This window comes from Dipteris shenzhenensis, chromosome 22, assembly GCF_047967505.1.
Source record: "Dipteris shenzhenensis isolate YYH24624 ecotype China chromosome 22, Dip_SZ_1.0, whole genome shotgun sequence".
NCBI classification, from domain to species: Eukaryota; Viridiplantae; Streptophyta; class Polypodiopsida; order Gleicheniales; family Dipteridaceae; genus Dipteris; species Dipteris shenzhenensis.
In genome coordinates this window covers 25,250,896-25,268,968 of record NC_141617.1, presented here as the reverse complement: position 1 = coordinate 25,268,968, position 18,073 = coordinate 25,250,896, and the positions used below count along the sequence as shown (strand labels likewise).

General features: G+C 38.2%; 1 protein-coding gene across 1 annotated transcript; it reads left to right on the top strand.

Moving 5' to 3' along the window:
• The first annotated feature begins 550 nt into the window (after positions 1–550).
• Positions 551–15,851, top strand: LOC147887917 (uncharacterized). Its single transcript, XM_087393248.1, has 9 exons — positions 551–607; positions 763–887; positions 1,088–1,280; positions 1,437–1,528; positions 1,631–1,702; positions 2,236–2,410; positions 14,952–15,086; positions 15,344–15,409; positions 15,753–15,851. The coding sequence occupies exons 1-9, from the start codon at positions 551–553 to the stop codon at positions 15,849–15,851; spliced, it is 1,014 nt and encodes a 337-aa protein (XP_087249374.1).
• The last annotated feature ends 2,222 nt before the right edge of the window (positions 15,852–18,073 follow it).

Sequence of the window (18,073 nt, the reverse complement as noted above, 5' to 3'; positions counted from 1 at the left end):
CTTTTCCGTTGTATGAATTAAACTATTAAGACATGGTAAGTAACAATTCCAAGGTTGCGCCCCGCACAGGGCGAGGGGGAGAGATGAGAGCATAGAAGCCCACCTTATGTGGAGTAGGTCGTGATGTTTCCATCGTGATAGTGGGTGAGCGGGAGGAGTGTGATTGTTGTAGTGGTGAAATGAACTTGATTCAAGTACTCACGAAGTTAACTTGATCCAAGGTTAACTCTAGGTGAACTCTAGACTTATAGTGGCGAAGTTAACTAGAATATCAAAGGCAACAATCGAGAGCCTAATTATTAGAGAAGTGCAGATTGAAGGGGTTGCCACCCTTCGACCTTCGAGACAGTTTTCATGAATCGTTTCATCCTTCATTCTGCGAACTAACATCTCTGATGCGCGGAGCTTCCAATCTCTTCTCAACCGGTCGAATTCTCCCTCACCAGATCGATCCATTTCTCATTAAATCCTGGTGCGGCGATTTGGACGATGCTCTTCTGTCGATCGATCCATTCGTTTAGCCTCATACCTCCCCCATTGATTCATCGTCATGGACACGTCCTCTGCCAAACCTTTGGGGAGGTTCCAGTCCATCTACATGCACGACGTAAGGACCACATATACGATGATTTGAAACCACTAATAACACGTAGCTTGACGTGAAGAGAACGCTTGTCCGGCGTTGGCTTCCGCATCGCAGAATTACTTAGCACCAAAGATATGGCGTCTCTACATTGATGATTTGCAATTACTGATGTTTAGATGGTGGAACCGACGCTCGAAGATTATGCTTTCGCTACCAGGCACGGCGTTAAGAATACTCAGGCTCTGGGTAGAGCAGAGATCACACGAAGATTTAAGTTTCCCACCGGAATTTCCGCTTACGAGTAAGATCTATCGTTTCCATAAGCATTGAACCTGCTGATCGAAAGGATGTATATCTGTAAGTCAGTAAGACAGTCGCATGACAAGATCAGTACTTACTGTCACGAATATGGGCGTAATAGTGCTTTACAATCGCCAGTCATCCATGGTATCCTACGATACTGTTCGGACATGATTTGATACCAGTGTCTGTATATCACAGAGTGGATTACAACCATTCAATACCAGCCCCTCTCGAAGACTACGGCGAGAACAAACAGCCCAAAAATGATCGTTTTGGACATAACGTCCCATGCGCGCCACTAGCTGCTTACCAGACCACATATAGCGATCAGAGCCTGCTACTCCGGCAGCGTCCCACCGAATCGATCCCTTTGAAATTTCATGACAGGAAGGTAATGGGTGCAAGACTTCAGACACACTCCAGAGTCGAGAGAGATTCCAATTTTCAGTTAGATGGACAGATCAGGACCAAGTCTTAGTTTCCAGCATGTCTAAGACCTCAAGGCAACGAGTGTGAATTTGATCGATTGAAGGTTGATCACCTCCAGGACGCCCTTGAAACGAAGGAACCCAAAAGACATCAGGCCGAGGTGGCTCCACCAGCGGCAGTAATGTACGCAATGACGGAAAGCGCATCAAGGTAGACGAACTCGGAGACATTATATTGTTAGGCCTTAGATCTTTTCCTAGGATTTCGTGTATACACTCAACATACTGTCGAGATGGATTCAAGCACCTGCAGGCCGTGCGGTCCTTGGAACTACACTGGCTCACTTGAGGAAGATGTCCGGATTCAAAAGGACAAAACACTCAGGTAATTTGTGAGTTTAATCAGCATCACCCACTTACTTTTAGCAAGTTATGGTAATCTGCGATCATGCAATACTTTTTTTAACGAGTTGCCTGTTAATTCCTTGGAAACGCTAGCAACATAGGTCATTGAGTCTTCATAAATATGGGTGAAGCCATCGTTTGTTAGTCAATTATCAATGATTTTCTCTATCGATCGTGCACGTTTAGTATCCGAATTAGCTGCACGATTTTCTTTAGGGGGGTGGTGAACGGCTGATCCAATGACCGTCAAAATCTGCACGCTTAATCTGTGCAGAAGCACCGCAAAAAATGACTGAGCACATAATTTGCTGAGAGATTCTATCCAGGATCGTCCGACTGATTAATAACCTACCAGGATCGTCCGACTGATTAATAACCTAAAAAACGAATGATAGTTTGGAATCATGAGCGGCGAATTCTTGGTATTTATTAGAACGGCATGTTTTCAAGAACGATGAGCAACGGAACTAGGATGATTTGGAGCCTAAATGGTTGAAATCTTTGTGATGGCAGGGCACAACAAGGCCAGTATTACATACCGAGGTACATGGGTCACCAACCTCTACACAATCCGCCCTCAAAGACGGCATTCCAGCCGAGGAGTTCAGAGAAGGAGAAGATGTTGCTGCTGGACCTCGATCAGTATTCAAGGGAGCTATGGCCACACTACAAAGGCTATAAACCTCAGGTACCCTTCTCGTACTATACCGCTTGTCCATACGCACCCATATAATTGCAATCTTCTTTGTACCCGGATAGCATTGCTTGTACAAAGTGTAATCATGTTCGTGAGGACCATAAGTTTTGCAAAGAGTTAACGCTGAAATACTTTTATAGATAAGCGGTTTAGAGGTGCCAATATGGCATATGTGTTGCTTGTGACTCTGGTTAACCCCTCCATAGTTGAGCATAATGGACAGGTGTTAGCAACCTTGTAAATGCCAAATGAAGATGATGATTTCTCAAAACTTTTGGGTGCGTAGAGTGCATTGAATTGTTTCTTGATAGAGCTAAGTACAAGGTCAAGGCTATGCCACAAACAAAGACAAGGAAATAGATGCAAACAATTTCTTTCAAACCTAGAATTTATTGAGATATCGAGCTCCACTCGTGATATGTCAGGGTGACCGTTGTGCATTTCTGTCACCGACTTGTTAGCTGCAGATGCGGTTGGTACACTGCCCATGAATAATAGCTGGATGACATCTATCTTTATGTACTCTAGTTAGTGGCTCAGTTAGTATGCCACCTAGGTTAGCTGAGTTTGGTTTGAGATCCACATATAGGGTTCACCTATTCCTTTTGTACTTAGAGAGAGTTCTTTTGGCTTTCACAACTACGAAGAGGAAAACTGTTTTCAGCCTCCACCTTTGTGTGTATTCCCCCATTGTGTATGTGAGAAAGCTGCAAGTGAGACTCCTTACTTCTCTCCCACTCTCTTCACATGGTATCAGAGCTCAGTTCATGGTAAGGAGCTCAAGAAAGCAAACCAAGTTCGCGGTGTCTTGGTAAGAGGATCAGTGTTGCTTTCCTTTTTTCGAGTTTGGTAGCAAATCTCTGCAGATAGCACAGCCGGAAAGTGCAAGAGTGCACTGTCTCAGATTGGGATGCCCTTCGTGGTGTGGCGAGAGGGTAGTATATGTTGCGGGACAGGGCTAAGTCCTTGGTGACATTATTTTTTTGATAAGAGGCCAATTCGGGGCCCGTTTTGGTGGCAGAAGTTTTTCGCAAGCACTCAAAAAAGTGCCCTTTTTTTTGTTGTGCGACCACTGTTCCGCAGGTGGGTGAAAAGTTGCCGTAGAAATTACATCGTATGCCTGTGCGCAGAGATATTAGGAGTGATAGATCATTCTTATTGCCTGTTGATGCAAAATCGTCACTAGGAAGTGACTGTGTGGTGAAATACCACTTTCGTTAGTTTTGCAGATTTACCCTTATGAGGTAGAAGTTGTGTTTTTTACAGTGACAGAATATTTTTGCAGTGTTTTGTAATGGCGTCTGATGCTCTTTCACAGATAGTCACTGAAAAGGCTGACAATCTTGAACAACTTCCAAGCATGGAAGTTTAGAATGACGAATTTCCTTAAGGAAAAAGGCTATTGGGAGTTCATTACTGGAGCTGAACAAGAACCACTTATTCCCAATGTTCCCAATCAACAGGAGTTGCAGGCATTTAAAGGATGGCATGAGAGAGCCAAAAAAGTTATGTACTAGTTGTCTATCAGTATTTCAGATTCTATGATTGTGCATATTCAGGATGCAAGCATGTCGAAGGAGGCGTGGGATACTTTGACAAAAATGTATATCACAAATACGCAAGCCAGGAAAATGCAGCTCAAGCAGGAGTTGCATAATGTGCAGAGAGAAAATATGAGCATCAATGACTACCACATGAAGGTGAAGAAGATTGCCGATGCACTTGCTTCTATTGGGTCGCTAGTGGAAGATGATGATTTAGTTTCTGTGACCTTGAATGGTCTAGGAAAGGATTATGCATAATTCCGTACATCCATTGCTGTCCGTGAGAATTTTCCTGATTTTGAGGAGTTGATTGCTCTTCTAATTTCTGAAGAGCAGAGAAATGGTGGTGCATCTTCTTTAGGAGGAACTTCAAAAGAAACTATCTTCTACTCAAATGTTGGAAGAGTTAGAGGCAGAGGTCGAGCAGGCCGAGATCTGGAGGCTGTGGCAAAAATCAAAATATGCAGCAAATTCAAGAAAACCAGTCCTATGGAGGAGGACGTGGTAACCTTAGAGGTAGGGGGGAGCCAAAGAGATCGTGGTGGATGGCAGAGAGGCCAAAATGCAAACAGCAATGTTGAATGCTACTACTATGGTAAAATGGGTCATATGGTTAAAGACTGCTATAAAAAGTAGAATGACATCATGATTGGAAAATTGGAGCAAGGCAATTATGCATCCTCTAGTAGACAGGATGATGACAGAAATGAGCATTTGTTTATGGTACAGCACATGACCAATTCTGTGACAAGTGTAGAAGAAAGCAATGATGTGTGGTATGTTGACTCAGGTGTGTCAAACCACATGACAGGTCATGCAGAATGGATGCAGGATGCAAGGAAAATGGAAAGACTAGGATTTGTGGAGACTGATGATGATACTGCACATCCTATTGTGCAGATTGGTAAAATTCCTTTGTCTATGTAGGATGGGAAAAAGAAATACCTGTCTAATGTATTTCATGTCCCGAATATCACCAAGAACCTGGTTTCTATTGGTCAAATGGTTGAGCAGGGCTTGCAGGTCAGATTTAATCCTCATGGATGCTTTGTTGAGGATATGAAAAATAAAGGTCGCTTGATAACAAAAGGGAAGAAGAAGGGCAAGATGTTTACGTTGGATGCAGACATGCCTGAATTGAGTGCAGCAATGTTTGCACATGAGATTGATGTAGTTGCAGATATTGATATTTGGCATAAACGCATTGGCCATGTTAATGTACATCGACTTAAATTAATGCAGGCCCAAAATATTGTTGCAAGATTGCCTAAGTTCAAGGTTGCAGAAATGCATAAGGTATGTGAAGCCTGTCAATTTGGAAAACAGGCAAGGAAACCATTTCCTAGACATGTTCAAGAGAGTAAGAAGCCATTGGAATTAATCCACTCTGATGTGTGGACTACTAAAGCTACATCTATTGGAGGCTGTCATTATTTTGTCACTTTTATTGATGACTACAGCAGAAAAGTTTGGGTGTATTTTATGAAAAAGAAAAGTAAAGTGTTTGGGCATTTCAAAGCTTTTAAAGCTATGGTTGAGAAAGAAACAAGCCTGCAAATAAAATGCCTAAGGTCAGATGGAGGGGGAGAGTACCTCTCAAATGAGTTTGCAAGGTTCCTGCAGGAGCATGGCATAAAGCAGCAATATTCATGCAGTCATACCCCACAGCAAAATGGACTTGCAGAAAGGAAAAACATGCATATATTGGAGAGCTATCTCATGCCATGCTCAACGAAAAAGACTTGCCAGATTATTATTGGGCTGAAGCAGTTGCTACAGCAGTCTACATAATGAACAGAATTCCCACTACATCAATACATGGCATGACGCCAGAGGAGAGCTATACTGGTAGGAAACCAGATATTTCTCATTTGAAAGTTTTTGGTTGCATTGCCTATGTTCATGTGCCAGATGAGTTGAGATCCAAGTTGGATCCAAAAGCTGAGAACTGCATCTTTATTGGTTATTCTCTGCTGCAGAAAGGGTATAGATGCTATAACCCTTCTACTCGTAAGTTTACAGTAAGCAGAGATGTTGTTTTTTATGAGATGAGCAGCTGGTATAAACCAGTAAATGTGATTGATGATGTAGATGCACAAAATGGTAATGCTGCATAGAATTCATAGCAGCAATCCCAAAATATTAGTGGACTTGTAGTGTCCTCTAGCAGTGGTTCACATACTTCGCCATGGATAGGTAGATTGAGATCAAGAGGATCTCCTTAAAGCAATGCAGATAGTGGTATGCAAGTATCATAAAAAGGAAAAGAGAAAGTAGATCAGCCCATGTTTGATGTGAATGCAGGTCACTCTTATGTGGATGGTGAATCTAGTGGCTCAGAACAGAGCCTTGATGATGAGTTGGGTATTCCTTCTATTGTTACATGTGGAGTAAGGAAGACAAGGGATGTTTTGAGAGCACCTGGTAGTGAGCCTATTTTGCGCAGGTCTACCAAAGTTAAGTATCCTGTGGATAGGCTGAAATATGATGGATTTACAGCCATTCACTATGCCTATATGGTCAAAGTGATACATGAACCAGAACCCACTTCTTTTGAGCAAACCATGGGAAAAGAAAAATGGGAGAAAGCCATGGATGAAGAAATCGATGCCTTGGAAGCAAATGCTACATGGGAAGTGGTGCCTTTGCCTAAAGACAAGAATGCAATTGGCTGCAAGTGGGTTTATAAGGTGAAGCACAATGCAGATAGTTCTATGAACAGATACAAGGCAAGATTAGTTGTCAAGGGGTATGCACAGACATATGGCATTGATTATGAAGAAACATTTAGTCCGGTTGCAAGGATGGCAACCGCAGTCATTGCTATGGCTGCATCAAAGGGATGGTCTTTACATTAGATGGATGTAAAGAATGCCTTCTTGCATGGTGATTTGCAAGAAGAGGTCTATATGGAGAAGCCACCAGGTTATGTTCAGGCTGTTCATCCTGAGTTTGTTTACAGGTTGAAGAAAGCCTTGTATGACTTGAAGCAAGCACCCGGAGCATGGTCTTGACAAGATAGGATAGTACCTTGTCACTATTGGCTTTTAGATTTTCAAGGCAGATTTCTCACTTTATGTGAGAAAAACAGAGAAAGGTATTATGCTGCTTGTCATTTATGTTGATGATTTGATCATCACAGGTGATAGTGATGAAGATATCCTTCATGTGAAAATGCTATTGAAGCAGAAGTTTGAGATGAAGGATTTGGGAGAGCTGCGTTACTTCTTGGGCATTGAGGTGATTAGATCCACAAGTGGGATATGGCTCTTGCAGAGGCAGTATGGATTGGACATGCTGTCCAAATATGGGATGACAGGTTGTAAGCCTATTTCAGTTCCTTTGGAGCAGAATGTGAAGTTGATACTATGTACAAAGGCATAGTAGGAAGTTTGATTTATATGACTATTACCAGGCCAGATTTGAGCTATGCTGTTGGGTTGGTAAGTCAGTTTATGCAGGCTCCAAGGAAATCGCATTTGGATGCGGCTAGATGCATATTGAGGTATGTGAAGTCCACATTGTAGTATGGACTATTTTATGAGACTGGGGTTCAGATACAGCTGCATGGATACACTGATGCTGATTGGGCTGGTAGTATTTTTGATAGACGATCTACCAGTGGATATGTGTTCTCTTTTGGGAGTGCTGCAGTCACATGGAGTAACAAGAAACAGCCTACAGTTGCCTTGTCGAGCACAGAGGCTTAGTACAGGGGCACAACAATGGCTGCATGTGAGGTAGCTTGGTTGCGTAAGCTACTTTATGATATGCATCAGTCTACAGATGGGCTAGCTGTCATCTATTGTGACAACATGAGCACTATACACTTGGCAAATAACCCAGTCTATCATGCTAGAACAAAGCACATTGAAGTGCATTATCACTATGTGCAGGAGAAGGTTCTAGTAGGTTTTATTGATCTAGTTTATGTCAGCACAGAGGATCAGGTAGCTGACATATTCATGAAGGCATTGGGCGCAGAGAAGCTGCGTAAGTTCAGAGACCTGCTTGGTGTGCAAAAATTAGGATTGAGCTCAAGGGGGAGTGTTGAGATATCGAGCTCCACTCGTGATATGCCAAGGTGACCGTTGTGCATTTATATCACCGACTTGTTAGCTGCAGACGCGGTTGGTACACCACCCATGAATAATAGTTGGATGACAGCTATCTTTATGTACTCTAGTTAGTGGCTTAGTTAGTATGCCACCTAGGTTAGCTGAGTTTGGTTTGAGACCCACATATAGGGTTCACCTATTTCTTTTGTACTTAGAGAGAGTTCTTTTGGCTTTCACAACTAAGAAGAGGAAAACTATTTTCAGCCTCCATCTTTGTGTGTATTCCCCCATTGTGTATGTGAGAAAACTGCAAGTGAGACTCCTTACTTCTCTCCCACTCTCTTCACATAATCTAGGTAGTGATGATGGACATTTGTGTACCAAATCAACTTTCCCAAAAAACAGCTAAGGAATTGGCAAAAGAAAACGTAAACTACTTGAAGGTCATCATAGCAAATATTAATGACCATATGGAAAAGTTATAGGATGGCAAGAAGAAGGCATTCCAAGTCCTCTTGTAGGCTAAACTCCATGGTTCTTGAGGGGGTAAATATTTTCTTGGACATGGGTGCTAATATGGATAGCTCACAAAAATATCTAAAAGTGAAAATTACTATAATATTCAATATCTTGGGGTATCACCTTGTTGAGGTCAATTCAAGGAATTGGTGGTATCTTCCTCATTTGTAGGGTGTGGTTTAAATAACCATCATGTGCAGTCTCACTTGGATCTCCATGCTTAAGTTCATAAATCATCTACACATTGCTTCTTGTTTTCATCCTTGCAGCTGCTCTTCCTATGACTCTTAACCTACTCCTTTGATCAATGATGGTTATAGTGATATTGACTAAATTGGCTCTTTCTCTAGAAGCTTTGGGAGTGGTTTGCCAAATGGGCCATCCCAAGGCATCAGTTTTTATAAATTCTCCTGCATAAACGTTCACTCTACTATCCATTGTGTCATATTTACTCACATCATTGACTAAGTACAATTCTAGTGAATAAACAAATGTATGCTCATAATCCAAAACAACAACTCACGATAACTCCCTCACCCTGTAGAATTGACTACTTGTACTATAAATACTCTCTCCCCCAATGCTTAGCATGTACTACACCATGGAATACCTTGCCTCTAATCTCACACAAACATCATTGTAGATGCTCTTGAGACTTGGGCTTGAATTCATGCCAAGACTATTTGTGGAATTCCTTTGTGATATCTAGTTGTCCTTTTTAATGAGTTCCACCATCAACATCACTTTCAAGGCTTCATTGTCGTTCAATATAGATAATTCAAACTTTGGGCCATGGCACCCCCAGGTCTCACTAGGGTCTCACTTCACCCTTCATTTGTTTCATACAAGAATTTTCTTTGTCATTGGAACCCTATGGTCTAGGGGTTTGAATTAGCTCTAAGAAAGACAAGTTGGACATATTATAATACATGGGTTGTAACTTTGATGCATCTTTGAGGATAAAATTAGTAAGTGGATAGTAGTCATCTTTCAGGATGATTTACACAAGACATATATCTATAGTTGAGCCAGTAAGAATAGCACTTCTCTTAGAGGTTAAGCCTTATCACACAAATGATTCCTTTATCTAGGAACCTATTACTAGTTTTTCTAGCAATATGGCAAGTTGGAAAATTTATTTGATACACATGCTAATAGAAAGCTAAACCTTATGGATTCTTTAAAGTTTTTATATGTGCGAGATATGTGCATGCATAAAACCTTTTGAATCCCAATATATTTGCACTTTGGTTCATTTCTTATTAGTAGACTAGAATTTTTGATCTAAACTATTGCTTGCTGTTCTTTATAGATTTTCCCTATCACACTTTTTAATATCACTCATCATATTAATTTCCTTTTATAGTGATATCATGTGTGGCTTAATGGTTGTCTTTCTCTTCATTATTATGAAGGAAGTTAAAAGGCTAGTGCACAATATCCTTTGGAGAGTACTTGAAGTTTTTGATGGTAAATGATGATTTCAGTTTTATATAGTTACCCTATAGTTATTGTAGAATCCAAAAATCCTCTAAAGGGTTCTATATTGCATGCACTTGTTGGCAAAGACTGTATATACCCTCATAACCTAATTTTTTTTCAGGTTTTGACATGGTCACTAGTATGGGATCTAGCTTTTAGGGTCTCAAACTCAAACTATGTCAAAAATTCCAAATGGATTGATGGAATATTGTAAACTAGATACTTTTCATGTTTTGACATGCTCACCATGAATGGCATGTTTTGATTTGACATCTACTCCCTCCCTTATCTCATTGAGATCTTTGGTTCTTTTTGTATCTTTTACCTCTCTTATTGGGATATGGGGGTTGATGCCACATTTGTGCCTGAATGAGGTGGTGAAAGGGAGAGACTTTCACATGGGGAGCATAGGGGTTGATCCATCTAGGATGAAGTCAAAATCTATTACAAGACCTTAATGGCTGTCGTTCATACACATAAATGCACTAGGGGTTTCTCTTATATAGAAAAAGGAGAAGCAATATCTATCATTGAGTATATTCTTATTTTCAATAATAATTGTGGTTGGTATTATGAAATGTACAATGAGATAAATTCACTATGAAACTAAGAATTGGTCCTTTGCTTGTCCTTTGGACATAGATGATGATTCAATAATCAACTTCTATTCTTGATCCTTACACACATGATAGTCCTTATTGACTATGGTACTAAGAATTGGCCCTTTGGACATCAACGATGATTCAATCATCAATTTGTAGCCTTGATCCTTACAAACATGAATTTCTTATTAGGCTAAAATAGGATTCATTTAGACTTCATCCAAAAGTCTTGTTTCATATCATTTGATTTATTTAATATTTTACCCCATGGGTTTACATATCTTTCATGTGGAAGACATATGCAATAGTATGGGTATTATTTGCAAGCCTTTGAAGTTTATATTGCCACCATGCCTTGTATGGAGCTACCTAATGAGGTGAGAATTAGGCTGCTAATTATTTTCTCCTGATCAGATAGTTCATGACAATTGAATCTCCTTCTTGGATTTCCTTAATCAAAATGATTGTTTTACATGTGTTGAGCCTTGGTAGAGTTTTTCCACAAAAGTGGTTTGATGGTTGAATGATTGTATAGAGGCTATGCAACTCCAAATTGGGGTTCTACCAACATAGTAGGAAGTAGACAAGAAACTTAAGGACTCTTCCATACAATGTATGGAAGGGAATTGTGATTCGTCCTAGTCAAAGCCTATGAAAATTTGAATTAAGGTTCTACCTACTCTCCCCTAGTAGGAAATTAAACACAAGTTCTTTCCCATACAATGCAACATGGAAGACTAATCCTAACTTCAAAGCTGGAAGAGTCAGATTGTAGGCAAGTGCAACATAGGGAAATGGTTGATCATATATCAAATGAACTGAATTTTTATTTTTTCATTTGTTTTAATATTTTCCTGAGGTATTCTATCAAACCATTTTATTATTAGTGATATGCTAGAATGAACATCAATGTATAATTCACAAACATCATGACAAAATGTGCATGACCTTTGATTTAAAGCTAGAAGCTTGATTGGTAACATTGTTTTTGGGGAACGATATCTCACTAGAAAGATTTCAATAAGAAATTTACCAATGTCTTGGTAAATTTCTAAAATTACATTGACATGACAGTAGTTCCTCATAAGGTATCTAGTTAGCACTATGATGTGATAGTTTCTTGACTTTGACTAGAAAAACCAGCTAATTATCTACTAAGAAACCAATCAGAAAGGCCTAAAAATGCTATGTGTCTATGAAGAGTCTTATCCTTGGCTAATAATATGGTTTCAAGTGCAAAAAAAAAGTTGGAAAGTAAAATATTATGTGTAAACCACCCAAGGATAGGCTAAAATAAACAATCTCATATATGAATTGCAAGGTAGATTTGTATAGAACATTTTGGAAGAACAAATGCTACTACTAGCTACGGAGGCTTAATTTTGGTTATCAAGTCAGTCATCCTTGTGCTAGCTTCTTGTAATCTTACAAATGTATGGTGACTAGCAATTTAATTGTCTTGCAAACTTTATGTTGGATAAGGACCCCTTCATTTTTCCTTGAACATATTTGATGTTGACAATATAATATTCTTTGGCCAATGGCCATTTTTGAATCTATTTTTGAAATAAGAGAAATCAATGTGGTCTATCTCTTACATACCATGGAGATCATGCTTTGTGCTCTATTTCTATTGTTATCTATATATCATGGAGATGGGGTAAAGTATAGCACAAGTCTAAATCATAGCTAGGATTTCTTTCTCCACAATTGACTTTAGTCATTCTCAAATGGCCAAGCTATGAAAAGAAATTTTGATTAGCCTACAAGTCTCATCTAGTGCAATAACACTATGCCTAGTCCAGAATTTGATGCATCCATTAAAAAACAAAGAGCTCTTAAATTTTAGTTACTTGAACATTATAGCTAATGTCAAGATTATTTTAAATTTACACTGAATGCACAGTGACAGTCTTATGACCAATAAAACTTCTTGTCTTTTTTAACCAAGAGGAGAAATCGGACAAAAGGTGAGCTAGGAAGTTAGGAACATATTTGAGAATGCACTTGCACTAGCTTGATGTGGCTAGATCTCTCAAATCTTTGTACTACTATAATCTTTTCTAGATGTGTCTAGATCTCTAAAATTTTTGTACTCCTACAATTTTTTCTAGATCAACTTTAGTGCAAAGTGAGAGGGGAGAGATTATGAAGCCAAATATTTTTATTTGAGTTTGTGTTCACTTACACTTTTTTTAAAACACTTGTACATAGAATTGTTATTTAATCATTTTAGAACAATAGTAGTGTGCTAGAAGTCTTGGTTAAGTCTTGCAAGGGCTATCATGATATATGAAGACTCAAAAAGGAAGTGTAAGATTCTTTGTGTGAAAAATACCCCTTCTCAAGGCTTAGGTTATGTGGAAGGTGAGGAGATCACTAGGGAATTTGAGGGCTTGTGCTAGTAGCTCAAAGATGGGTATGTGTGAATTTCATGACAAAGGTCATGTGAGTAATTTCATAGGGTCAAAGTTTTTGAGACCAAAGCATGTGAGTCTGTACACTGAATGTGAGTTATGGGTATGAGAATAGTCACCTAGTAACTATTGAAAATTTATCCCGCCTAGAGATATTGAAACTACTGCAAAAAGCTTGATCATTTACATCAAAGTGAACATGCACTATCCTATAAGATTTGTGGCTTTCTATTGGCACAAGGAAAACATCAATATCATTTTTGTAGACATCTACATGTTGAACATGTGCACAAAGCTTTGATGGATAGAAGAAATCAAAGAAGCTGAATTCATGAAAATGACAAAAGAAAATGTTTGAATAAAAACTTTGATTGTACTAATGTAGGTGAGTTGATAGAGTAACTATGACCTATTCATTTATATTTAGCATGCATTTGGCAATAGATTTCTCAAGCTTGAGATGCTTGTTTTCTATCATGAATAATGTTAGACTCTATCCTTTGCTCAACCTCAATAGTATCATGCGCAACATCATGTCTCAAACTAGGCCATAGAAAAGGCACTTTAATGTCTTCTAAATTAGCAAAATTGGATTTCAATTTCAATATTAGACGTTTGATTCCAACTAAAAATGGTTCTATTGGCCCAAAAGTAGAATATTTGAAAGCCTAGAGTTGTTCCAAGGACAATTCATGAGGTTTGTTTGTACAAAGTTTGGAGCAATATTTCTTGCAACAAATGCCAAGTACTTTTGATTGTTTTTATGATACCTGCTCTCACATTTCATATCCCATTTTCTCAACTTTCATAATCTCATGCATAGTTGCAACATTTTCAAGATGATGATTTAACCAAAATGGTATTGTCTTACTTGAAAGCATTGAAAATTGCATCATTCTATGAGACCGAACAAGTAGATGCTGCATTTTGTGATTTTGCAAGTAGAGCTAATAAACCTTGATTGATACAACTCATTTAATGTAGTATTTGAGATATAGAATAAAATAATTATGTCATGAATATACTATTATCTTATCTTGTGATGGAATAAGAGAGATTGGTGAAATAAGAGAGTTTGATGATGCCATGATGATGATGATCTTGTCCAATGTTGAAAAAGGTAACGTCAAGCCTCTACACTAGTGTGAAATTGCACAAAGGATGACCCTGGACCCATTTAGGAAACCAAAATTGACCCTTCAATCGATTGATGGAATTCATTGTATCAAGTTGTAGGCTTAATCATTACACCCATGAGGATTCCTCAGAATCTACCTCAAAGCAAAAGTAGTAACTTAGACTTGATCTCAAAGCCGTATTTCATACTATTAGCATTGCTATTACTTGTGTAGCCACTAAGGCAATAGGCTTAAGTTATATCATTCTATGAGGATTGTGCTATATGTGTTTCTTTTGTAAGTGTTGAAGTGTTTGAATTTCATTGCAAAAATGGTGTCATAATTGATACGTTTGGACATTTTCTCTACTTTAATATTTTGTTTGAAGAAAGGTATTGTATTTCATTTTAGTTGAGCTCTTAAGCAACTGAAATGAAAATACAACATTTCTCACTACCAGCCTTTGTTCCATTTTCCCAAAAGGATTAGTATCCTTGGTTGTACCTTTTATTGTCATTCAAAGTTTTGGTCAAGTTTTAGAATATATTACTGTGTGGGACTTCCATAACCCTTTCAAGTTGGGGTTTATTTGATTATGCTTAACATTTTAGAAGTAAAAACATTTCTCTATTATAAGCTTTAAAGAGAATGGAATCTTCCTTATTGTTTATTACTTTCAAGATGACGATGAAATGTAATTCATAGAGTTCTAATAGCTCAAAGTCATTGTGCTCATTATTAAAAGGATAAGTAATTAGAGAATTAGAGGAAAATCTAAACACGTTAATGCAGGTAGCTATAAATGTTAAAAATGTTCCAACTCCAACTAAAGAAACAACATATGGACATACTAATTTTGTGATGGAGAAAGAGAAAGCACTGGCAAGAAAAACTAGGAACACATGTGCTAAACCTCCCACTCAGCATGTAAGTGTAGCATTAAATCATTGAAATTATCCCTTTGCTATTTTTCTTACCTAATGAATGCTAGGAAACCTTTAAAAAAAAGTTCAAGTGACTCTAAATGAATTATTTTGTAAGTTTGTCCTATAAAATATTATTACTAATATGAATCGCTAGTGGCCATTTAAAGATATTGATGCACACATTTTTAATATGATTTTGTTAAAATTTTTTGTGTGGCAAGCATAATGTAAATATGTTTCTCTCTCCCACTTTTATAGAAATTAGGAGGCACTAAAACATTTTTCACGCAAGGAGCTTCAGGATCTACTTTTGCAAATGGCACGGTATATTCTTTTCTTTCAATATATATCTATACATTTGCAAAAGTTTAGATACAGAGGATGCTTAACAACAATTGATCTACAAGTATAAGTGATGGGAAAGTTGAAGGATGATGAATATTTTTTGAAAGGAATGCCATAACATGTTGTAAAGAAAGGAATGCCATAAGATTTTGTAAACATCTATCCATCTAGCTCACAATTCAAGCTTATAAGACACCATCTAGTAAAATGACTTGCATACTCTCAAAATATATATTTATGTTGAGCTCTCATTGCATAAAAGATAGATTTATGTAGAGATAATTCATTTCTTCTCATCACTTGGTGGTCTTATCTTGTCTAGATGATGGCTGAAAAGTATTATTCCTTTTGTCGACCCTTGGAAGGATCACTCATTTCTTTTGGAGCAAACAAAGCATTGGCTTCAAAATACCTAGAATAGTCATCTTTGATAAGAACATATATAGTATTCATTTTGGAATTTAAAGTCTATTTGATATGTCCTTAGATTCAATTTAATATACCAAGCAAAATTCCACAACAAAGTGGTGATAGAATTAATTATGCCATGCATAGAGGTCTAACACTTCATCAATGATTCACATATTAAGAAAAAGTTATCCGTGCTAACTAAATACAAAAATTAACCTAAAGAGGATAGTTTGAAAGCATTGATATAAAAATTTATAGAAACAAAATATAGATGTCCATGGTTATAGAAACAATTTCTTGGGATATTAAATCAAAGCATGTCTAGCCAATGTAGATGCTCAATGCTATGACATCCATGTGCCTTTAAAATAACCTTTTTATCTATAGAAGAAATAATAATCATTGTAAGAAATGCCCAATTACGACCATGAATTCACTTATCATAGACATTGTAGCAGCTCTCAGCATATGACTCAACTTGTGAGAACTATCTCCCCCATTTCTCTAGTAGAAATCGGGATGAAAAAATGTTAAGAAATTGACATAACCATTCCAAGAGCATTGTGGACCCAAATCTTGCATCCCTAAATTATCGATTTTGATGCATACTCAAAATTGCAATAAGAAAACCATTAGTATTTCTATAAAATCACTAATTTACGAATATTAAATCCAAAGAACTACAAAATAACTTCAAATCAAATCAAAGCATATGAATCAAAATAACATCACAATCCATTGGAATCAATGTGCCTCTCTCTCTCTCTCTCTCTCTCTCTCTCTCTCTCTCTCATGATATGCCATCAAGAGAAAGCACATGAATCAAAATAACATCACATCATGGTATGCCATCAAGAAAAATGTCACGAGGTTCATTGACTATTCATAGCTCACATTTGTTAAAAGATATATCAAGCAATATCTTCTAATCTTTAATCAAAAGAGTTGATGTGCCACATTCTCACAAATGTGACCTCTCACATGGTGATTAATGCCTAGAAGCATCAATGGAAAGGTTGCAATGTACCACATGAGTGTATCCAACATCTTAAAGAAAGGAGTATTTTTTAGGGATGTTATTATTTTTGCTTCAAACAGAGTTTTTTAAGAGATTGAAAAAGAAAATATGATATAAAAATTTGGCACTATGTAAAACTGAGAAATCATAATTGTAAGAAGCTCCCTTTGCTTTCTGTGTTCCTTGCATCTCATGGAGTTTATTTTAGGCCTTGCTTGTGTTGGGGGGAGAGAGAGAGAGAGTTTTTCTAAGCTCTATTTTATGAGAGAGAGAGAGAGTTGCACATACGTAGACCTTTCTATAATTGTAGTTTTAAAATTTAAATTATAATTGTACGAGCGTGGGAATGTAGATCAGCTTAAAGTTTTGCTAAGCAAATATAATATAAAATAAAAAGTAGGCGCGGATGTAAAAATGCAAAAACAAGAACTACTGTGCTCCTTGCGGCTCATGGAGTCTATTTTAGGCCTCGGCATTGAGAGACAAACACACACACACACACACACACACACACACACACTCTTTTGTTTTACACAGACACAATGGAGAAAGCTCTTTCTGTCAACCACTGCTCTTCCCTCATGGTCTTACATTGCTACCCTCACCTCGCCTCCTCTTCTTTGCACACTCTTCCTCATCCCCTCCTCCTCCTCCACAGCCCCTCTCGCTCGATCATTACCTGCCATGCACAGCCCAACCGTTCTACAGCCCATATGTCCACACTCCACACCGTTTCACCCCCCATCATCCCTCCTCTTCATTGCTCTTTCCCCTTGAACTACCATCCACACATTCGCTCTATTATCGAAGCTTGCGACTCCTGGTCTATGTCTCAGCTCAACCTTTCTCCTCAATTCGATGAGGGGAAGCTATTTCTCGCTTGCCTGTACCCTTTCCTGGGATGCCTTTTCTTTGCTAACGGTACTGATGCGAAGCGGGTGGCTACTAGTGCCAAATATCTCACCAGCTGGTTTTGCTTCTTTGATTCCACCCTAGACTGTTACTATATGGTAAGTCCATATACCACGCACTGTAAGAGTGGCATACCACATGGTGCTTCAATCTACTGCACGGTGTCATACATACCACATGGTGTGTCTATTTATCATATGGTGATTAGGCATTATACCGCACGATGTTTAGCAAGATCAACACACCGTGTTTATCACTTATATAAGCTGAGTGCTGCATTTGTACTATTCACATTATCAAGA

Bases quoted from the DNA above. Each gene is read 5' to 3' on its own strand.
- LOC147887917 (XM_087393248.1), top strand. From the start codon at position 551: ATGGACACGTCCTCTGCCAAACCTTTGGGGAGGTTCCAGTCCATCTAC. The intron at 1,281-1,436 runs GTAATGGGTGCA...GATCACCTCCAG, and splicing joins TGAAATTTCATGACAGGAAG to GACGCCCTTGAAACGAAGGA. The intron at 1,703-2,235 runs GTAATTTGTGAG...TTGTGATGGCAG, and splicing joins CAAAAGGACAAAACACTCAG to GGCACAACAAGGCCAGTATT.